The sequence below is a fragment of the Bufo bufo genome, chromosome 5, assembly GCF_905171765.1.
Source record: "Bufo bufo chromosome 5, aBufBuf1.1, whole genome shotgun sequence".
NCBI lineage: Eukaryota > Metazoa > Chordata > Amphibia > Anura > Bufonidae > Bufo > Bufo bufo.
Genome location: NC_053393.1, coordinates 143,249,138 through 143,273,552, shown reverse-complemented (window position 1 = coordinate 143,273,552; position 24,415 = coordinate 143,249,138). Strand labels below are relative to the sequence as shown.

Genomic DNA, 24,415 nt, shown 5'->3' with positions numbered 1-24,415 from the left:
GTTGGCTGTTGTGAAGGGGTTTCTCTTCACCATGGTAATTATGCTGCGATCATCCACCACTGTTGTCTTCTGTGGGCGTCCAGGTCTTTTTGCATTGTTGAGGTCACCAGTGCTTTCTTTCTTTCTCAGGATGTACCAAACTGTAGATTTTACCACTCCTAATAGTGTAGCAATTTCTTGGATAGGTTTTTTCTGTTTTCGCAGATGGAGGATGGCTTGTTTCACCTGCATGGAGAGCTCCTTTGACCGCATGTTTACTTCTCAGCAAAATATTTAAAATGCAAGCACCGCACCTCAAATCAACTCCAGGCCTTTTATGTTTCCTTAATTGAGAATGAAATAATGAAGAAATTGGCCACACCTGCCCATGAAACAGCCTTTGAGTCAATTGTCCAATTACTTTTGGTACCTTTAAAGACAGGGTGCCACATGTAAAGGAGCTGAAACTCCTAAACCCTTCATCCAATTTTAATGTGGATACCCTCAAATGAAAGCTAAAAGTCTGGACGTTATGTACATTATATAACTATAACTTGAATATGTTTTAGTAAACAGGTAAAGAAAAACTAAATTTGTGTCCAAATATATATGGACCTAACTGTAGCTCTTTTAAAGGTGTTGTCCAAGAATTTCAATAACATGGCTGCTTTCTTCCAAAAAGAGCATAATTCCTGTCCTCAGGCTGTGTGTGGTATTGCAGCTCTGCCCCATTGACTCCGCTAGAGCTGAGCTGAAATACCCCTTTAACAGAGCCAGAAGCACAACTCACAAGTTCAAAGAATAGTGGCCATTCCTAGTGACTGAAGCTTCTGGCTGTGCGCAATTTGTTATTTCCAGCGCCCCAACTATCTGATATTGATGACCTGTTCTGAGGATATATCATCAAATATGGTAATCAGAATAAATCTTTGGATCAACACAATAAAAACAACTATGGGTATTATGCCTGCAGCATTTTAACTTTTATCCAAGTTACTTTTAAACTCTAAATAGCCCTAAAATATTTTTGGTAATATACTTTATTAAGGAATTATGTTGTTTTGCAACTTAAAAAAGGTACCCAAAGTTCATGATAATCCCACTTCTTAAAATCATCATTCCTGTACAGCACTGGCTTGTCAGCGATGTACGGTGTACGGATTTTGGCCGCTGTGGAGAACTCTGCAGAGGAGGGAGCACAGATCACTGGCCTGCCTGCGCTCCCCCAAGCTAATTCTGGCACAGCATATGAGTAACTGTGCTGTTCTATATTGTAATCCGTCCAGTAGTTTTGCAGAAAAACGACTTTTATAATTATGCAAATGAACCCTGAAGGTGCCCAGAGGGGCGTTATGTTCCCCTTTGTGTGCCCAGTAACGCCCCTCTTACAGTGCCCAAATGCCTTCCTCCAGAATCCCTAACCGCCCACAGCGTCTCATCCCTCTCCCCCCCCTCCCTGACGGCCGAGCGAAGTCTCGCCCAGACACAGTACCCACTGAGGGCTGCGCCAGTGCGATTTGCTGGAGACTTAGGGAAGAGCGAGCATCAGGAATCACTGGGCTCGGCGCATGCCCAGTGACGACGATGAAGCTCCTGCCCTCAGTCTCCAGCAAATCGCACTGGCGCAGCCCTCAGTGGGTACTGCGTCTGCGCGAGACTTCGCTCGGCCGTCAGGGAGGGGGAGTAGAGGGATGAGACGCTGTGGTTGGTTAGGGATTCTGGAGGAAGGCGTTTTGGGCACTGTAAGAGGGGCGTTACTGGGCACACAAAGGGGAACATAAAGCCACTCTGGGCACCTTCAGGGTTAATTTGCATAATTATAAAAGTCGTACGGATTACAATATAGAACAGCACAGCCGATTCAAGTTAAGCTGTGGAGCATGACTGGTTTAAAATCTTAATTTGTGTTATGAGAGGTGACAGAATCCCTTTAAACTTTACACTTTTGTCTAGAAAAGTGCAGTTTTTCCATTCCACCATTCTCCTGGAGTGAGATTGCAACTTTAAAAAAAAAAAGAGACAATTCTGGAGTGAAATTCATTAAAACGGCTAACCATGTCCACATTAAAAAAACTGGAGTAAGTGGTGAAAATATGCAAAAAGGTGCAAGTAAGTGCAAAAAGTCACAAAAGCCATATTTTGTGACTTTTTGAAGCCAGAATTCTGGAGTAAAGGCATGATACATTAGGGCCTATGAGTAGCGTTGAGCGAAGCAAGCTTCAGATCAGAGATCAAAACTTAGTTTAAATGCTGTATGGAGATCCGTTTCCATGGGATCTGGTGAGGTGAAATTCGTTATCTCCGAAGTCTCATGAGATTTCGCTGAATAATTTCGGACTTTGATTTTTAAACTCGAAAACCATTTTAAAACTTGAATCCGAAGTTGTCGTCGGTACCGAGATGCCATCCGGTACAGAAGCAGACTTCGGATTCAAGTTTTTAAATGGTTTTCAAATTTCGAAATCGAAGTCCGAAGTTATTCAACAGAAGTTTCGAGCGACTTCGGAGATAACGAATGTCACCTCACCGAAGCCCAAGCATTTGAAAGCTGTACGGAAACGGATCTCCGTGTAGCATTCAAACGAAGTTTAGACCGAAGTGACTTCGGATCTATGAACTGAAGCTCGCTTTGCTCAACACTACCTATGAGAATAGAGACCAGTACTAGTTTGGTTCATTGTTCCAATTTTAATACAAAATAATCTGCTTTAGGCCTCATGCACACGACAGTAATTTTTCACGGGGTTCCGTTGTTCCGTGATCCGTTTTTGTTTCCGTGTGTCTTCCTTGATTTTTGGAGGATCACCAGACATGAAAAGTGAAAAAAATCTAAGTCAAGTTTGCCTTGCAAATGATAGAAAAAAAACGGACACGGATCACGGACGCGGATGACAATCTTGTGTGCCTCCGAGTTTTTTCACAGACCCATTGACTTGAATGGGTCCGCGAACCGTTGTCCGTGAAAAAAATAGGACAGGTCATATTTTTTTGACGGACTGGAAACACGGATCACGGAAGCGGATGACAAACGGGGCATTTTCCGAGTTTTCAACGGACCCATTGAAAGTCAATGGGTCCGCAGAAAATCGCGGAAAACGGAACAACGGACACTGAACACAACAACGGTCGTGTGCATGAGGCCTTATCCTAAAATGTGATGATAAATCTATGTAAAAGCCTAGCAAAATAGCAATTAACGTGACAAAACTGTTTATGTTGTGACAATGCAGATTTAATGAATGATATGGACAAACTGAAAATTAGCATAAATGCAAATGGTGCTTCATGATTAGGAAAATGAGAATAGCCTCAAGCACTATCCATATGTTCCTGTAATATGTCAGCACTGATAAGAAATGCCACCGGAAAATTATGTCTGACATGTGCTTTCTTGTATGAACTTGACGCAATGTAAGCTCACACTAGAGGAGATCTGTCATTTTAAAACAGAAAACTCTAGTACAAAGCAAGTTAAAGTGTTATGGAGATGCTCCATGCGCGCCGCCATAACGTAGGTGCATCCATCTCTGGTGCCTAACAGCCTAAAATCTCCGCCAGCTCCCTTGCTGGCATAGATTTAGATCATTTTCTACGTCAAAAACCAGTGTAGAAATTAATAAATGAGATGGGCCTGCCAGCCTACTCTCTTCCCCGCCCCCTTCTTTAGAAATGTCGTACGTGGAGTGGAAGAAGTCGCAGATTTAGCGACAAATCCGCTTTGCGACCGAATCTGCGACAAAAAAAATTGCATATATCTATTCATAAATGACCCCCCCCCCCCCAAAAAAACTTTATAATTATGGGCTGGACTTAAAGGGGTTTTCTGAGATATTTTTACTGTATCACTTTTCTTAGTATCTGATTGGTGGGGGTCCGACACATGGGACCCCTGACGATCAGCTGTTTGAAAAGGCACCAGCACTCGCAGTGGCATCAGAAAAAATATCCCGGAAAACTTTAACTACTATAGAGACATCTGTGGTTACCTCTGCATAGCCTGGCCTGGCATATGGGATCATGCAAACCCTACTGCTCGTTTTTTATAAAATTATAGCTGATTCCTTTGTGGCATAACCCTGCTTTCTGGAACTTATGTGCTTTTCCCAACCTACAATTCTAGATTAATGTTATTGTATGTTCTATTTCACAGGATGCTGATGCTCAAGGTAGGTTTCTGTCTGTGAGATTCAAGAGTCTTTTAGAATACCGTATAGATGTATTCAGTTTCGTCATGCTCTTGGCTCTCAGTTCTTTCTATGCTGCCCCATTACTTACCTCCTCATACCCCCAATAGGGATTGTTTAGTCTCAGGGTCCTAGGGGATTTATTTAAACTATTTATACTCATTTGTTGTCTAGTAAAACCTTGTATGCTGTTCTTCCTGCTGTGGTTAGGTTGCCCGATGCACAGTGGAGGGTGGTTATGGGCTCGCCCTTGTCAGTGCCTAATAATATTAAGTTAACACAACTTTATATTGTTAACCAATGTCATGTGAGGCTGCGAAGCTCTTCCATACAGGGAGGATTACCTCTACAGCTACGTCAAATGGATGGCAAAAAACGTGATGTGGACCCAAAGTAAGACTGTAGTCCTGTCACCTGAGAATGATGTTTGGTCACAGACCTTTTTACATTGTGTACATTTACAAGTCAATCAAGAAACCGATTTGTCGGAATGATGATATTGCATATCTATAGACAGATAGGTGGTAAGATGCTCTACAGTTCATATAACCAATTAGATGCTGTTCCATTAAAAGTAAATGCTCCTTCCCTGTTACCACACACAAAGGCAAAAGTTGTAGCTTTCGGGTCCCAAAGCAAAATCTGCAACAGCGGACCCAGCTACCTAGTGCCACATATACTAATGGCAGGGCAGGCACCTGGGACTCAAGCCCTGGCCTCCACCACTAAATAGGAAGAAGGGGCCTCCACCAGTCCCTCTAGTGATCTGTGCGCATAACGTGAATCTCCTTCTAGTTACCTTGTACTGTGCAGGGATGCACTGACATGCTGACACTGACCTAGGATGTCTCTGGTATGTTTGGTGCCAGCAGGGAAGGCAGGCACAGTGCAGCTCAGCCTGAAATAGATTGCAGCGAGGGGGTTATATGGAAGTTTCACATTTTGTCGCAGAGATCATGTTCTGGATGGTTGCTTCTTACTCCGACTGTCTACTCCTATTTGCATTTGCAACCAGCAGGAGAATGAACCCTAAGGCAACGGCTACATGGCGATCTTGGGGCGCGACACCTTTTGTGCCCAAGGAGTGCAGTGTGGCAGTGCCAGCATAAAAATGAAAGGGGTCACAGCGCAACTCACAAATGTGCTGCGATCGTGACCCCTGGAATCTCAAAAAAATCCAACACTGTTGGATTTTTTTTTTCATTCTAGGGTTGTGGCAAACATGCAAGTTGCACTGCAACCCTATTCATTTCTATGTTAGCACTTCTACAATGCAATCCCTTGGTGACCACGATCGCCATGTAACTGTCCACTTATCCTGTGTCCTGTTATCTCTGGTGAGTAGATAACAGCAGTTCTTGCAGGTCTGGACTGGCAATCTTCCCAAGCTTGTGGATCTCACAGTGGGCCACCTAACTCAACAAGGTCCTGATGCTATCTAGCACAGGACTGCAGCTACCGATCATAGCTCTATGTGCCCTGTCCGCGGCATATGTTGTGCTCTGCCTGATGATGTAAGAGGAACTCTCGTGTGGGAGGATGTTGGTATCTGTCTACTATCTGCTACAGGGTGAACCAGCACCCCCCGCAGCCAGGACTGCTGTACAACAGCAATACACACCACCAGTGAGCAAAATGCTGATTGATTACATCTATCGTTGCTGTACGGAAGTTGTGGCTCACACAGGATAGGGCACTGTACAGCTCCCGACCTCACTCCTCCGAATCCTGACTGCAACATTTACAAGTTCTACAGTTGATCTTGTCTCCCTAGCCCCTCACCACAGACCCCATCCTGTGTCCCCTGCCCTACAACATAAGAAAACAAAGGAGCAGTAAGTTAGTTATTCTGAATGTCCCCACCACTTAAAGGGGTTGACCATTTTCTGGCTATTTGTGACCAATGTGTAGGTAAGATGACTATCTGCCACTTATTAATAGAGCCTTCGCTATATTTCATAAGCCATGTCCCCTTGTTAGGGAAATCCACATAGAGGTCCTGTCCATAAGATGGCTGCTGATGAAGGGTCAAGGATAGGATACTTTTTTCACAATATGTTGCAGCCTTGTGCTAAAATAAAAAAAAATCTAAACCGATGTAAAGGAGAACTGGCTTAGTTGCCCATAGCAATCAATCAGATGCTATCTTTTTTTCATAGCTCCTTTGGAAAAATAAATGTGTAATCTCATTGCTTTGCACAACTAAGCCAATTTTTCTTTAAAACTGTTTTGATAAATCTCCCTCAGAAGGTTCGAAATCTTAGGAAAAATCTTTTTAGGCAAAACTAAAGTATTGCATTGACATACGTATTCAGACCCAAAATGTTGGTGTTGCATGTACTGCAACCTCACACCTCCCAGTGGCCAACCTTCAAAGTTTGGCAAGTATGCATATTCAGCTCTGCACATTTTCCACAATATTATGTGTGAGCTGATGGGGTTCATGTGCCAGGGCTGTCTTGTAGTCCTAGACTGGCCCTGACTACTTGTGTCTGCCTGTGAAAGATCATAAATTGTCAGCATGTGGGGCTAAATGTGTGAGTTCTGCTCCATGTTTCCTGCACTGTGCAGCCATTAGCTGAATAGAGAGGGGTGGCAGGGGTTAAGGGTCCTGCAAGAATGCCCCCAAATTAAATTTCTGGGTGCATCTACACCCACAGACATATGGCTACAACCTATATTAAAGGGGTTGTCCAAGTTATGAAAAAAATATATAGCACTGTAAATCTGATGGGCAGCAATATATAACTGAGCTAAGCAAGTTTTATGTAAAAAGAAAATTATATTCCCTCATTTCTCTGGTCCTCTTCTGGCCCTTTGTTTACCTGCAATAACAACAATCTCTGCCCCTCCCCTGCTCTGCAAAGGGAGTGAATACAAGTGCTGCCCTGTGTGACATGTCTGCCTGCTGGGATACTCATCAGCATATTGTATGTGTAGAACTACAAGTCCCAGCTGTACAATGACACTGCTGATACACACTCACTGCCTGCAGCTACTCAGTAAAGCCTTTAGCCCTGAGAATGTGCAGCTCAAGGGGTTAAGAATCCAGGGAGAGAGCAGATAGCAGCAGATGGCAGTGAAGGGAGGCGTGGCCAGCACAGTGACATGTACAGACACACATCTGCTCTTTCAGGCTTGTACACCAATCATCATCAGAGCAGGGAGAGAAGCTGACATCACAGGTCATGTGACCCTCAGTGAAATCTGAGAAACCAGCAACTGGAGATAAAGTAAGTGAATTGTAAAGTCTTTTCATTTGCCTAGTTAGAAACATACAAAAAAATAACTTGGACAACCCCTTTAATAACCTTCATCTATGCAGTGAAAGGATAGTTGTGCTTCCACGTGTGGTCTAATAGAAGAGAATGGAAGAATCTGTATAACTATTTACTGGTTTGTATATTTGGGATCTAACATATTTGTGACCTATGACTGCGTTAAAGATTTTTTTTTTAATTATGTAGGCCCCACCAGTTTTTTTCACCCAGAGGCCTCCACCACCCCTAATCCGGCCCTGACTACTGGTGTCTTCTTATGTGGCAGAGGGCTCTTTGGGCCATGTGCACTCCCTTTATATAATATTTTAACCTCATATCCACTACAGATATACCTGCACACTTATGCCACTCTCCTGATGAGAGAATTACAGCTTTTACTGGAGTAAATAGACTTTCGGCTCCACATTTAGCACTATAGTGTAATTTTCCAGCTGCCGTGGTTTACACGGTTTCTGTTCTGTGCCCCATTCTCACTAGCTTAACTAAACATGTAATATTCATGACACTTCCATTATGCTGCTAAACCCCCACTCTTAAAATCACCCTTGACTGCCAAATTGCTGCAAAGGGCAAAGATGCACACAATCCTGATGCAGCAGGACCTCCATGATGGGACTGGTGACGTAGTAGAGTATAATGAAAATAACATGTTTTAGGCACTTAGAGTGCAGCCATTACAAGACCATTGCTCAATCCATCACAGTTCTTCACATTGCCTCATTCTAATTTTAAAACCAAAGGCAGGTAGGATTTCCAGCCTCAGTTAACCAGCTAGAGGTAGGCTACAAGGACTTAGATGATAACAAAGCATAATGACTATGAAAACTTTTTGATAGGAGCAGATCTAAGATATGAGTGGGGTAGAAATGTATGGCTGTGTGGCAAATGAATCTCTATCTACTAAGGGAGTAACTCTGTCCAATGGTTTATTGTGGTTCACTGTGTTCTGCATGAGGGTCCATTCACACGTCCGTAGTGCATTGCGGATCCGCAATACATCCGGCCGGCACCCCCATAGAAATGCCTATTGTTGTAAATAAGACATGTTCTATTTTTTTCCGGAGCCGCGGACCGGAAGATCCGCGGCACGCTCCAGAAATGCGGATGCGGACAGCATATTGTGTGCTGTCCGCATCCATTCCTGCCTCATAGAGAATGAATGGGTCTGCACCCGTTCCACAATTTGCGTAACGTATGCGGACCCATTATTACGAACGTGTGAATAAAGCCTTAAGCTGAAGTCTGAATTATTATTATTATTACTCAGCAGATACAGTCTATAACCAGCTGAATTATGTTCTCTGGTCCCTTATTATTACCTGAAAACCCTTGCTGCAAGATAAAAACAACATAATAATGCCCTTAGAGGTCGTGCCATTTTCTGCCTACTACTATACTTACAGCTAAAGATGGCTGAACAACTGTTCTTTCCTTGCCTAGGAGAAGCTCGTGCCGGAACAACAGTGAGGTTGTCATCTCTGGGAGGGGGTTTCAACTGCCTGAAGGAGGCTGCATATTATATGGCCCTAAAGGGCTTCTAAGTAAAACTTGGATGACTGGAGTTGGTAAGACAAAGTTCTGCATTTTATCACACTCCAACTCCGGCTCAGACTCCGAATCCTTCATAAATGATCAATAATTTAGGAATCACAAAGTTACTGTAGTAAAATGCCATCTGGCTTTTTCATACTATCAGGTAAGAAATCAGGCTACTTAGATAGAATTTAAACCATATTAATTGGAATACAATTTCTGGAATACAATTTCTGAAATTCCTGAAATTTTCTTCAAGTAAATATGCAATGCGCTATACATTTAATAACTGGAAAGCACCGTTATATGGTTAATAATTTTTAAGAAGTCTATGAATTTGTCCTCAGAAAAAGTTAGAAAATATTTCTTTATGGAAAGATTCATATTGTACTTACCTGCTATCGGCAGCTCCAGTTCTGCACTCTGGCTCCCATGTGTTCATCCTCCGGTATGCAGATTGTTTACTTGCTCTCTGGCGTGACAAGGATCATCTGCTCTACTGCAGCCAATGACTGGATTCAGCATTGACATGTACCTAAGAGACAAATCACCACTAAAGTTATGGGCTGCAGCCGAGCAGATGATCATGACCATGCCGGGGACGAATTAAAAAAGTCATGGACCAGAAAATGGACACATGGGAGCCAGCATGCAGGACAAGAGTGGCGGGGTGTAACGGAACGCCTAGCACCCCGACCGGGTACCTCCGTTGATAGCTGCTCCTAGTGCTTTCCGAGGACTCCAAGCACTCCACTTGACACTGTACGCACTGCAGACCCCACGAACCGCCGAAGCTTGGTTGAGGTCTCACCATCTCCTACCCACCCTGGACCTACGACAAGGCTCCAGGCTTCAGTGGGTGAACCTCTCCTAAAACCAGAGAGCAGGAACAGCTCTTGAAAGAGCTAGTAGTTATAGCCAGGGGAGTATAGCAAATCTCCCAGCGTATAGCAATCCCCAGCGTCGATCAGTTACCCAAACATCAGCCTCAACATGATAAAGGGTAAAACAGGAACACTTTATTGAGGGCTACCCGCCCGTATTTATGCAGGTCCCCATCTGGTGGACACGCCCCTAGGGGACCAGAATGAAGACTGTGACACAGGACAGATATGCAGCACTGCAGGATACACAGAGACAATCCATCCCCACAATGCATCATGGTTTCCTCCTCTCTGCCCTGGAGACACCCGAGGAGTAATCCAATTATCTCTCAAGACAAAAGGGAAATCACCAATACACATGTGGGGACAACAGAACAGAAATCACCATTTAAACATACAATGTCACAACCCTTTTCAATACACAGACATTTAATATCCCAAAATGTCACGAATTAGACCAGGAGTTCAAGTTAGTTCAAGTCCTTTGTGAACAAATGAGGCCTGGCTGATGAGAGGGCCCATAATCCTGGGGCAAGAGGCCAGCAGCCAGGCCCCTCCAAAACCCAGTGGCGAGGTTGGTTTCGCCACACATCTCCCCCTTCCAGGGAAGACTAACCAGATACCTGACCTCACGGTCAGTACCTGAGTTAGTCTGGCAGTCCACCCACAACCCAATACTGGACCTGTTGAATTTTGAATGTCCCCAGCTGTTGAGTGGGCATCTGCCTCTCCTTGCTTCCTTGTTGCTCTCTAGCTTGGAGCTGTAGGTACTTGGTGGGCAGAGGCGGACTGCGCTCTGCCCCGATGCCAGCTCTTCCGCTGGGGTAGCCTGTGGGAAGTCCGGCTCTGGAGAAGAGGATAGGGGAGGGCAGAGGCCGACTGCGCTCTGCCCAGATGCCAGCGCTTCCGCTGGGGTAGCCTGTGGAAAGTCAGCCTCTGGAGAAGAGGATAGAGCAGGGCAGAAGCCAACTGCGCTCTGCCCAGATGCCAGCTCTTCCACTGGGGTAGCCTGTGGGATGTCCGGCTCTGGAGAAGAGGATAGGGGAGGGCAGAGGCTGACTGCGCTCTGCCTAGATGCCAGCTCTTCTGCTGGGGTAGCCTGTGGGGAGTCAGGCTCTGGATAAGAGGATAGAGGAGGGCAGAGGCCAACTGCGCTCTGCCCAGATGCCAGCTCTTCCGCTGGGGTAGCCTGTGGGATGTCCGGCTCTGGAGAAGAGGATAGGGGAGGGCAGAGGCTGACTGCGCTCTGCCCAGATGCCAGCTCTTCTGCTGGGGTAGCCTGTGGGGAGTCAGGCTCTGGATAAGAGGATAGGGGAGGGCAGAGGCCAACTGCGCTCTGCCCAGATGCCAGCTCTTCCGCTGGGGTAGCCTGTGGGATGTCCGGCTCTTGAGAAGAGGATAGGGGAGGGCAGAGGCCGACTGCGCTCTGCTCAGATGCCAGCTCTTCTGCTGGGGTAGCCTGTGGGGAGTCAGGCTCTGGATAGGAGGATAGGGGAGGGCAGAGGCCAACTGCGCTCTGCCCAGATGCCAGCTTTTCCGCTGGGGTAGCCTGTGGGATGTCCGGCTCTGGAGGAGAGGATAGGGGGGGGGGGGCAGAGGCTGACTGTGCTCTGCCCAGATGCCAGCTCTTCTACTGGGATGTGGTCAGGGAATCCTATCCCCAGGACCTTGTTGCAGATCGGCTGTGGAGAGGAGGAATCGCTTACCTCCTCCTCCTGGCATTCCTGCAGGGTTGGTGGGGGATCTGAACCGGCCGTCCAGCATCTCTGTAGGGCCGGTGGAGAGACCTCGGTCCCATCTCCACCTGCCATCGGGAGGTCTTCCCAGAACCAGTCGATGAAGTTCCCTACTTTGGGAGTTGGTAGGGAAGCAGGGGGTATTGCCGGCAAGTCTTCCTAGTTGCAGGAGGGCAGATCTGGCTCTGCTTGTCGAGTAGGTTGGGGATGAATGGAGCTGAGCAGGTGTTGGTAGGTCTGCTCCAGCTCCCACTCCCTTGTTACCAGGTGGGTCATGTCTTTGCTCACCTCCCTTCCGTCAGCATAAACATACATGCCCATCCGGTAGTCGTAGATATCCCAAAACCTAGACTCCTCCGTGCTGCCAAGATCAATGTCCTCCTCCAAGGCATCCCATAGTAACCCCGGTCCATCAAACTCCTCACCCTCGGGTCTGTCGTGCTCAGCCATCCAGGGGGAATGTTGAATGACATGCCACCTTAGGGCCTGGTAAGCGTCCTCTAGCCAAAGCTCCTTACATACCAGGTTCTGGAGCTCTGTTACCCAGTCATCCAGGGGCTGCTCTCCCAAGAGACCCATCCGCATCGCCACACGCTTCTGTAGCCGCTGCTCATAACTGGGGAGACTCTCACCTCGCCGCCGCTGGGCATTTTCCAGGGCATCATACCAGACTTCCTTTCTGTCTGCATTCCTGTAGTCTGCAGCTGCCTCCTCCTCCTCGCCATAGAACGCTGTCCAAAGACTAGCCGATTCCATCCTGCTGTAGCCAGGGGCGCTGTATGGATACTAGCGTTGCCCTCAATTTAGTAAATCCACGAACGGTGTCTCCGAGCTGCTTCTCCTCACACTAGGACGCCATCCCACGACTGCCACCAAATGTAACGGAACGCCTAGCACCCCGACCGGGTACCTCCGTTGATAGCTGCTCCTAGTGCTTTCCGAGGACTCCAAGCACTCCACTTGACACTGTATGCACTGCAGACCCCACGAACCGCCGAAGCTTGGTTGAGGTCTCACCGTCTCCTACCCACCCTGGACCTACGACAAGGCTCCAGGCTTCAGTGGGTGAACCTCTCCTAAAACCAGGGAGCAGGAACAGCTCTTGAAAGAGCTAGTAGTTATAGCCAGGGGAGTATAGCAAATCTCCCAGCGTATAGCAATCCCCAGCGTCGATCAGTTACCCAAACATCAGCCTCAACATGATAAAGGGTAAAACAGGAACACTTTATTGAGGGCTACCCGCCCGTATTTATGCAGGTCCCATCTGGTGGACACGCCCCTAGGGGACCAGAATGAAGACTGTGACACAGGACAGATATGCAGCACTGCAGGATACACAGAGACAATCCATCTACATAATGCATCATGGTTTCCTCCTCTCTGCCCTGGAGACACCCGAGGAGTAATCCAATTATCTCTCAAGACAAAGGGAAATCACCAATACATGTGGGGACAACAGAACAGAAATCGCCATTTAAACATACAATGTCACAACCCTTTTCAATACACAGACATTTAACATCCCAAAATGGCACGAATTAGACCAGGAGTTCAAGTTAGTTCAAGTCCTTTGTGAACAAATGAGGCCTGGCTGATGAGAGGGCCCATAATCCTGGGGCAAGAGGCCAGCAGCCAGGCCCTTCCAAAACCCAGTGGCGAGGTTGGTTTCGCCACATGGGGTATAGGTGAGTATGATACTTTCCATAGCAGAGGCAGGCTACGGGCTCCTGTGAAAAGTTACTTACCCTTTAATGCTGTCTTCTTGCTCTGTACAGCAGTTCTGAGATGACTACAGGCATGCTCAATAGTGAACTTCCTCCTTTGGTTTTTAGAGGAAGAACTTACTACTGAGCATGCGCAGCACAGTTTCAGGAATTGTAACTTATAGTATTGGAGAAGCATAAAGATACCCAGTATTAGGGACAGGTGAGAACACAGGAGAGGTGAGAACTGATTATCTGTCACCCCTAGACCACCCTGCTTATAACTGTTTATAGTACTAGGGCGGGGAGAACACAGGACAAGTGAGAACTGATTTTCTATCACCACTAGGACACCCTTCTTATCACTGATTATAGTATAAGGACAGAGGAGAACACAGAAGGGGTGAGAACTGATTCTCTATCAACACTAGACCACCCTGCTTATCTTAGACCACCCTGCTTATCTCTGCTTATAGTATAAGGACAGAGGAGAACACAGAAGAGGTGAGAACTGATTATCTGTCACCACTAGAAAACCCTTCTTATCACTGATTATAGTATAAGGACGGGGAAAACACAGGAGAGGTGAGAACTGATTTTCTATCACCACTAGAACACCCTGCTTATTACTGTTTATAGTAGAAGGATGGTGAGAACACAGGAGAAGTGAGAACTGATTTTGTATAACCACTAGGACACCCTTCTTATCACTAATTATAGTATAAGGACAAAGGAGAACACAGGAGAGGTGAGAACTGATTATCTATCACTACTAGAACACCCTGCTTATCATTGTTTATAGTAGAAGGATGGGGAGAACACGGGAGAGGTCTGAACTGATTTTCTATAACCACTAGAACACCTTGCTTATCACTGTTTATAGTAGAAGGACAGGAAGAACACAGGAGAAGTGAGAACTGATTTTCTATAACCACTAGAACACCCTGCTTATCATTGTTTATAGTATAAGGACAGGAGAGAACACAAAAGAGGTGAAAACTGATTTTCTACCACAGGACACCCTGCTTATCACTGATTTTGATAAATTAGGGCCTTAGATTGATAGAACATAAAATATATTTATGTTTATTTACATTTCTAAACTTTTTACATTTCTAAACTTTTCTAAGTTTATATGAAAGTTAATAAATAAATTAACCAATATTAATAACAGATAATATTCTTTTAAGCTGGAGTCGTATTTGGTACATTTCTACCGACTCCGACTTCAAAGCTCTGGGCATTACTACACTTATAGGTTAACATATTGCTTCTAATCCTTTGAAAGAGGACACTTTATTTTACTAATTATGTATTGTGGTTGGTAAAATCAGGAGACACCTTTAAATAGACATGTTAAAAAAAACATCCAATCTAACAAATACAAACTTATCAATCACCTTTCAGCAAAATCACATCAATAGTTCTTTACAGCCATTAAAATTCTCGAAACTATAGAAAAACCTTTAGATGGGGAGGGTCAGCTGTCTAGCTGTGATACACTTTGTGCTAATATTTACAAACTGATTTCTACTGTGTAAAAAGGTATCGTATTCTGAGCAAAGTATGACTTCAAGAGATCACTGTTACCATGACAGCGATCAATGCCTTCTCATCGACTTACTGGATGCTGCTTTTCATTTAAGGTCATACAGTTTACACAGCTAATTCAAACAGATATCTAAAAAACTAACACAAACTGTGCCAGTATGATTGAGCTTATTCCACTCTGGATTTTATTTCCATATTCATAAAACATAACTATTTTTTACAATTTTAGCTAGATACATAGTCCTGGTTGTCGTACCACAGAGGGATGTACTCTAGTTTTCAACCCAAAATTTTACGTATAGGTATAGACCTCTGCACCCAAATAAGGGAACACTTGGGGTATGTTCAGATAGAGGACTTGTTCCACAGCAAAATTTGCCGCATATACCACTGCAGATATAGCTGAGCTGCGGTTTCTGCTGAGGGTTTTCATGTGGATCCGCTTTAGGTTTAGCTCCATTGAATGGTGGTAAACCATTAGCAAGCACCCGCTGCGGCTTTTTGAGAGGTCCATGCAGCAACCGCACCAGGAATGGACCTGTATATTTTTGGCGCAGTCTTGAAAATTGCAAAAATTGCAAAAATTCTCAGGATGCATAAACTGCAGAACAGCCTCCCGTTATAAGTATTGGGAGGGGGATTCAGTGCAGATTCGCCCCAGTGTTCGGCATCAAATCAGAGCTGAAACCCGCACCCAAAAACCTCCATCTGAACATACCCTTAGGCTGGACATGCACGAGATATCTGCTGGTTGAATGCTCATGCAACCGGCAACTATCTCTCCCGATCCCTCCATGTGCATGCCCACTTAGCTCGACATATGTTGTGAATGGGGAGAGAGGAAAAAGCCACATCCAGACACTTTTGGTGGTGATTTGTCTCCTCAAGAACAAAAGGATTGAGCAGTATTCAACAGCCCAGTTGTTATCTTCCTCAATATCTTTGTATGGGGGAGGGGTAGTCGGGAAGTTCCCCTAGACATTAAATGGTTAACTGCTCCAAACATTTATTTACATTTTAAGGCCAACTTCATAGTATAGCATTCATGCTCATAAAGTACAATAATGTTGATATGATAACAGGTTCATTCAAAACCGGACCTAGGAAACAAAAACAGACCATCTATCCATAAGGTAATACCCTAACTGAAAGCAAACAAATTTAAATGGCCTAACTGATTTGCCGTTTCTTTTTCTCTCAGGATCCTAGAAGATAGCACCTGGCACCAATGATCATTTCATAGTCACATTCACTTCTTCTCCATTCTGGAGCTTGATCCGGACAACAACTGAACTTCTGAACCATGTCTGCCTTCTTTTATGGATTGATTTGCTGCTATATACTTTGCTTGAATATAAAAGCATCGAGGTCATGAACTATTTTTGACAGTTGCCCCTAACCCTAACCAATAGAGAAACAGCCTGCCGCAATTGACAAGATCTGGCCTAGCCGTATACTGCCTTGACTATAATGGGATTCGGTGGGGATCTGGCCACTTTCCGGTGAAATGCTGACTTTTGGTCCAATTTTTTGTCTGTCCAAAACATTTATGCATGAAAGCAGATGGATCCCCTAGGCTGGATCTGGTGAACTCTGGCAGGCTGTTACGCAGAGGTGAACAAAGTATTACAGAACAATGTAACTGGCCATCTATTAAGAATAAACAGATCTGAAATACTTGCCATCTTGTTGACTATGAAGATTCTGGGGACTCTGCATCCTTTCTTCAAGGTTAGAACTGAGGTCAGAGTTCACAGCTGACATCCTGGTGGAGTCGCTCATATCAAATTCGTCACTTTCAATAGAACTTTCATCCTGCAGACAAAACCGGAGTTCACATGGTAAGACACGGTGCCATCTGAGGAGAGCACTCTGCTATTAAAAATGTAAGGGTCATAATAAAAACTGTCCACCCTTCAGTCATAACACATGGACAATTTCTTAATATGCAGAGAGGTCTGTATATAAGACACAGACCTGATGACTACCGAAGACAACTGCACATGTTCCATGAGCAGATTGGAGAGTAAGGCACCCATATACAGTGGCGGAAATAATTATTTGACCCCTCACTGATTTTGTAAGTTTGTCCAATGACAAAGAAATGAAAAGTCTCAGAACAGTATCATTTCAATGGTAGGTTTATTGTAACAGTGGCAGATAGCACATCAAAAGGAAAATCGAAAAAATAACTTTAAATAAAAGATAGCAACTGATTTGCATTTCATTGAGTGAAATAAGTATTTGAACCCCTACCAACCCTTAAGAGTTCTGGCTCCCACAGAGTGGTTAGACACTTCTACTCAATTAGTCACCCTCATTAAGGACACCTGTCTTAACTAGTCACCTGTATAAAAGACACCTGTCCACAGAATCAATCAATCAAGCAGACTCCAAACTCTCCAACATGGGAAAGACCAAAGAGCTGTCCAAGGATGTCAGAGACAAAATTGTAGACCTGCACAAGGCTGGAATGGGCTACAAAACCATTAGCAAGAAGCTGGGAGAGAAGGTGACAACTGTTGGTGCGATTGTTCGAAAATGGAAGGAGCACAAAATGACCATCAATCGACCTCGCTCTGGGGCTCCACGCAAGATCTCACCTCGTGGGGTGTCAATGGTTCTGAGCAAGGTGAAAAAGCATCCTAGAACTACACGGGAGGAGTTAGTTAATGACCTCAAATTAGCAGGGACCACAGTCACCAAGAAAACCATTGGAAACACATTACACCGCAATGGATTAAAATCCTGCAGGGCTCGCAAGGTCCCCATGCTCAGGAAGGCACATGTGCAGGCCCGTCTGAAGTTTGCCAATGAACACCTGAATGATTCAGAGAGTGACTGGGAGAAGGTGCTGTGGTCTGATGAGACCAAAATAGAGCTCTTTGGCATTAACTCAACTCGCTGTGTTTGGAGGAAGAAAAATGCTGCCTATGACCCCCAAAACACCGTCCCCACCGTCAAGCATGGGGGTGGAAACATTTTGCTTTGGGGGTGTTTTTCTGCTAAGGGCACAGGACAACTTATTCACATAAACGGGAAAATGGACGGAGCCATGTATCGTGAAATCCTGAGCGACAACCTCCTTCCCTCTGCCAGGAAACTGAAAATGGGTCGTGGATGGGTGTTCCAGCACGACAATGACCCAAAACATACAGCAAAGGCAACAAAGGAGTGGCTCAAGAAGAAGCACATTAAGGTCATGGAGTGGCCTAGTCAGTCTCCGGACCTTAATCCAATCGAAAACCTATGGAGGGAGCTCAAGCTCAGAGTTGCACAGAGACAGCCTCGAAACCTTAGGGATTTAGAGATGATCTGCAAAGAGGAGTGGACCAACATTCCTCCTAAAATGTGCGCAAACTTGGTCATCAATTACAAGAAACGTTTGACCTCTGTGCTTGCAAACAAGGGTTTTTCCACCAAGTATTAAGTCTTTTTTTGTTAGAGGGTTCAAATACTTATTTCACTCAATGAAATGCAAATCAGTTGCTATCTTTTATTTAAAGTTATTTTTTCGATTTTCCTTTTGATGTGCTATCTGCCACTGTTACAATAAACCTACCATTGAAATGATACTGTTCTGAGACTTTTCATTTCTTTGTCATTGGACAAACTTACAAAATCAGTGAGGGGTCAAATAATTATTTCCGCCACTGTATACACTGCTCAAAAAAATAAAGGGAACACTTAAACAACACAATGTAACTCCAAGTCAATCACACTTCTGTGAAATCAAACTGTCCACTTAGGAAGCAACACTGAGTGACAATCAATTTTACATGCTGCTGTGCAATAGATAGACAACAGGTGGAAATTATAGGCAATTAGCAAGACACCCCCAATAAAGGAGTGGTTCTGCAGGTGGTGAACACAGACCACTTCTCAGTTCCTATGCTTCCTGGCTGATGTTTTGGTCACTTTTGAATGCTGGCGGTGCTTTCACTCTAGTGGTAGCATGAGACGGAGTCTACAACCCACACAAGTGGCTCAGGTAGTGCAGCTTATCCAGGATGGCACATCAATGCGAGCTGTGGCAAGAAGGTTTGCTGTGTCTGTCAGCGTAGTGTCCAGAGCATGGAGGCGCTACCAGGAGACAGGCCAGTACATCAGGAAACGTGGAGGAGGCCGTAGGAGGGCAACAACCCAGCAGCAGGACCGCTACCTCCGCCTTTGTGCAAGGAGGAACAGGAGGAGCACTGCCAGAGCCCTGCAAAATGACCTCCAGCAGGCCACAAATGTGCATGTGTCTGCTCAAACGGTCAGAAACAGACTCCATGAGGGTGATATGAGGGCCCGACGTCCACAGGTGGGGGTTGTGCTTACAGCCCAACACCGTACAGGACGTTTGGCATTTGCCAGAGAACACCAAGATTGGCAAATTCGCCACTGGCGCCCTGTGCTCTTCACAGATGAAAGCAGGTTCACACTGAGCACATTTGACAGACGTGACAGAGTCTGGAGACGCCATGGAGAACGTTCTGCTGCCTGCAACATCCTCCAGCATGACCGGTTTGGCATTGGGTCAGTAATGGAGTGGGGTGGTATTTCTTTGGAGGGCCGCACAGCCCTCCATGTGCTCGCCAGAGGTAGCCTGACTGCCATTAGGTACCGAGATGAGATCCTCAGACCCCTTGTGAGACCATATGCTGGTGCGGTTGGCCCTGGGTTCCTCCTAATGCAAGACAATGCTAGACCTCATGTGGCTGGAGTGTGTCAGCAGTTCCTGCAAGACGAAGGCATTGATGCTATGGACTGGCCCGCCCGTTCCCCAGACCTGAATCCAATTGAGCACATCTGGGACATCATGTCTCGCTCTATCCACCAACGTCACGTTGCACCACAGACTGTCCAGGAGTTGGCAGATGCGTTAGTCCAGGTCTGGGAGGAGATCCCTCAGGAGACCGTCCGCCACCTCATCAGGAGCACGCACAGGCGTTGTAGGGAGGTCATACTGGCACGTGGAGGCCACACACACTACTGAGCCTCATTTTGACTTGTTTTAAGGACATTACATCAAAGTTGGATCAGCCTGTAGTGTGTTTTTCCACTTTCATTTTGAGTCTGACTCCAAATCCAGACCTCCATGGGTTGAAAAATTTGATTTCCATTTTTTAATTTTTGTGTAATTTTGTTGTCAGCACATTCAACTATGTAAAGAACAAAGTATTTCAGAAGAATATTTAATTAACTCAGATCTAGGATGTGTTATTTTTGTGTTCCCTTTATTTTTTTGAGCAGTGCATATATATATATATATATATATATATATTCTGAATTAAGATAATGCAGCAGGTGCTACATAAAACCAGAGATGCTGCTTTGTATTGTTTTCTTTCTCCGTGTAAGGGCTCGTTCACACGACCGTATGTCTTTTTCAGTGTTTTGCAGGCCGTTTTTCCCGGATCTGCTTTTCCGTTGGTTTTTTTAGTAGTGTTTCCGGTTCCGTTCCGTTTTTCCGTTCTGTTTTCCCATATGGCATATACAGTATACAGTAATTACATAGAAAAATTGGGCTGGGCATAACATTTTCAATAGATGGTTACACAAAAACAGAACAGATACGGTAGACATACATTCAGTATGTGTTCTGTTTTTTTTGCGGACCCATTGACTTGAATGGAGCCACAGAATGTGATTTGCGGGCAATAATAGGACATGTTATATATTTCAACGGAATGGAAATACGGAAACGGAATGCATACGGAGTACATTCCGTTTTTTTTTGCGGAACCATTGAAATGAATGATTTCGTATACGGAACGAAAAAACGTCCGTTTGAACGAGCCCTAAAGTAAATGTCTTTCTTTGGGTCCATTCACATGTCCGTAGTGTATTGCGGATCCGGAGCTCTTCCACTCTATGTAAGTAACACCATACCATCTGTGGAGACTTGTGTGATCATCCACGGTCAGTGACACCTGTAGCTATGTAGCTGTCCAAAATCACTTAGGGTGCTGCCTAACAAACCCATTACTTGTAACAATCATTTATTATCGTGTCTGATGGACTGAATAGTGAATAGTTACAATGGGAAACTGCTTTCATTGTAGTGGTCTCATTAACACAACAGGAGGCCATTTCCTGGAGCACTGCAAGCAGTTCCTATTAACTTGGTAAATAGATACTAGATCACAATGTGAATGCTTGATGAGATACATAGATAGATACATAGATAGATAGATAGATAGATATGATAATAGATAAACAGATAGATAGATATGATAATTGATAAACAGATAGACAGATAGCTAGATAGATGATAGATAGATATGATAATAGATAGATAGATATGATAATAGATAGACAGATAGATAGAAAGATAGATAGATGATAGATATGATAATAGATAGATAGATAGATAGATATGATAATAGACAGACAGACAGATAGATAGATAGATAGATAGATAGATAGATAGATAGATAGATAGATATGATAATAGATAGACAGATAGATAGAAAGATAGATAGATGATAGATATGATAATAGATAGATAGATAGATATGATAATAGACAGACAGACAGATAGATAGATAGATAGATAGATAGATAGATATGATAATAGATAGACAGATAGATAGATAGACAGACAGACAGACAGATAGATAGATAGATAGATAGATAGATATGATAATAGATAGATAGATAGATATGATAATAGACAGACAGATAGATAGATAGATAGATAGATAGATATGATGATGATAGATAGATAGATAGATAGACAGACAGACAGATAGATAGATAGATAGATAGATAGATAGATAGATAGAGATAAAAAATATAACACTGGGCAGCACCGCAATCAAGACAGAAAAGTAGGAGTGCCAGCGGCAATTGCTTGAAAAGGGTTCCATTGAGAGGACCGAAACGTCACATCTGGTGGAATAAAATCTGTACGTTATTTTTGGAAGTGCCGTGGAGTTTCTTTTTTTTAGATAGATAGATAGATAGATAGATAGATGATTTACCTCATCTTGTTGTGAGTTTAAGAGCTGTAGTTTCATGTGCTTCATATAAGCCATTGTGATTGGCATATTATAGTCAATCATGCTGGTTACCAGGGTGGGTGGTTTGCCATTATCTGTAGGAAATAAAATGTGGTTATTTGTGTATTTGATCACATTCAGGTATTATTATTTATGTTGAAATATATTTACATTTTTTTATCATACAGAAGTCTATACAGAGTTTTGACACATAATTATACCAATAGTAGCTGTCAAGTAAAAGTTGGAGTCATATGACTTCCTTGGAACTTGTGAGTTACTTTTGTACCCTATGTGCTTCTTCTTGGTATCATGTGAAACGTTCACAAAAGTTCCTTGCAGACAGTAGATGACTGCTGCTTGACTCTGTATTTCTAAATACTAAAATGAGGTACATTAGTAGCCATCACAAATGCTTCTTTAGGAAAGAATCAGTAATGGTTAGTTTCTGCCTGTCGGGGTGCTAGGAGACTCATTACAGACTGGAGCCTCAATCCAGCACCTTAGAATGCTAGCATGGCGGAGCGGTCTAAGACAATGGATTAAGGCTCCAGTCTCTTTGGGGGCATGGGTTCAAATCCCACTGCTGCCACCACTGTAACAGATCTCCTAGCACCCTGACTGGCTACCTCCATTGATGGCTGCTCCTAGTGCTTCCAGAGGGGTCCAAGCACTCTGCTCGACACCGTAAGCACTGCTGACCCCACGAACCGCCGTAGCTTGGTTGGAATCTCATTGTCTTCTACCCACCCTGGACCTACGACAAGGGTTCCAGTGGGTGACCCTCTCTTCTTTCAGAGAGCGATGCAGGAACAAGCTCTTACAAGAGCTAGGGATTATACTCTGGAGAGTATAATGATTATAGCAATCCCCCAAACATGAGCCCAGACTTCATGAAGGGTAGAACTTGACACTTTAAAGAGGCTACATGCCAGGCTTTTATGCAGGTCTTCCAGCAAGGGACACTCCCCGTGGATACCTGACTGAGTCAGTTTTTACATAAACCAATCACATGCAGTTATAGGCCGAAAACACACACCTGTGATACAATTAATCAACACAATGGGATAATGTAATCACTCACAGGCAGACAACACCCACCTGTGATACAATTAACCAACACAATGGGATAACGTAATCACTCACAGGCAGAAACTACTCATTTTTCCCTTTGTATAATAATGAGCCCAGCTGGGGGGGGTTCCATAGTTTTGGGTGCATAGTCCATAGGAAGGAGGCTAGCTCTCAGGCCTCTCCAGTAGCCCCAGTGACGGTTCAGTCCGTCACATTACATATATATATATATATATATATATATATAGTAAAACAGTAACATACAGTACATAGAATGAGTATGTACATAATATACATTGAGAAATTATCATCTAAGGGACTTTTCCTTACCTTTATGTTCTCCTCCATCTGGATTTAAGTGCATTCTTTTCTGACACTCCGAGCAGCTCATCAGAAATCTTGTCACTGCTTCTCTGGGAAGGAAGGCATATGTCTCTGAAATCTAAAACAAATCAAACAAGATCAAGCACCACATAAAGTAAAAAAGACAAAATCAGTTTCAATAGAAAACAAGTAACAAGATTGACTATCTCATATGACAGTATATAGAAGAGAACCATTTCCCATGGAAATACAAGTGTAAAATCCCATTGTCAGCCAAGACACACTCATATGCTCCACATGGCCAAAAGTATGTGGACACCAAATCTGATTGTTAGTTTTACCAGAAGGTATTGGTGGGTTTATGCCACATGCATTACTATGAGCATTTTTGAGAGCAGCCCAGTGGTCTTAATGTGAAGTTAAATGTCTATGAGCAACAATCACTTGGAGGGGCTCATTCATCTGCACACTTACAGAACTAGGGAGCCAAGTGGAGACCAACATCAATACAACAATTCATTGGAAGTTTTGTGATTGGATTTCTATGGCTGGTGAGCAGCACACATTGCTGAAATTATCCATGCGCAGAAGCATGTGGTTTAATGGACAGTCTGAAGTGATGGATAATTCTCCACCATCGAGTGATCTGGGTTTGGAGGATGAAAGGAGTGGAGTTCAAGCAGTTTAGCTTTGTGCAGAAAGAATACCGGTCTGGGGTCATTTTGCAGCATTTGAGTCACCTTCTTCAGCACTCAATGGCATTCTAGAGAACTGTGTGCTCCCAATAAAGAATATGTTACTGATTTAGGTGTTTAACGGAAAATACACGTGTGATTTTTGGCAATAATATTTTTTCTTTATGAGACTGGTTCTTTTGATTTAGTACTTTCATAAAGGCACCAGGTGTATAGTCTGTAGATAAACTTACTAGGAGTCTATATTTCAGAAGACATGATACATAATACATATTTTTGAAGGAAACTATAAATCTGGTCAGTTGTTCAAGATGACCTGTTTGCCGTACGCTGACCTATATGTAGTTCCTGTGTGATTTACTGTATGCCGCTACTTTCCTAAATGCTTTAATTAAAACCAGTGGATGAAATGACATTGGCTGAGGTGAAAATAAGAACGTATGTTATGAATGCACAAAGAGTACACTTCAAATGACTAACTT

General features: G+C 44.0%; 1 protein-coding gene across 2 annotated transcripts in view; it reads right to left on the bottom strand.

The window, feature by feature from the left end:
• The window catches only part of NOL4 (nucleolar protein 4), a 321,068-nt gene that overhangs the window by 108,942 nt on the left and 187,711 nt on the right, over nt 1-24,415 (bottom strand). For both annotated transcript variants that reach the window (XM_040433328.1, XM_040433329.1), the window contains exons 3-5: nt 23,245-23,356; nt 21,823-21,935; nt 16,534-16,666 (exon numbers count right to left, since the gene is read on the bottom strand). In XM_040433328.1, coding sequence (XP_040289262.1) covers nt 16,534-16,666; nt 21,823-21,935; nt 23,245-23,356 — 358 coding nt within the window. The remainder of the gene's footprint in view (nt 1-16,533; nt 16,667-21,822; nt 21,936-23,244; nt 23,357-24,415) is intronic.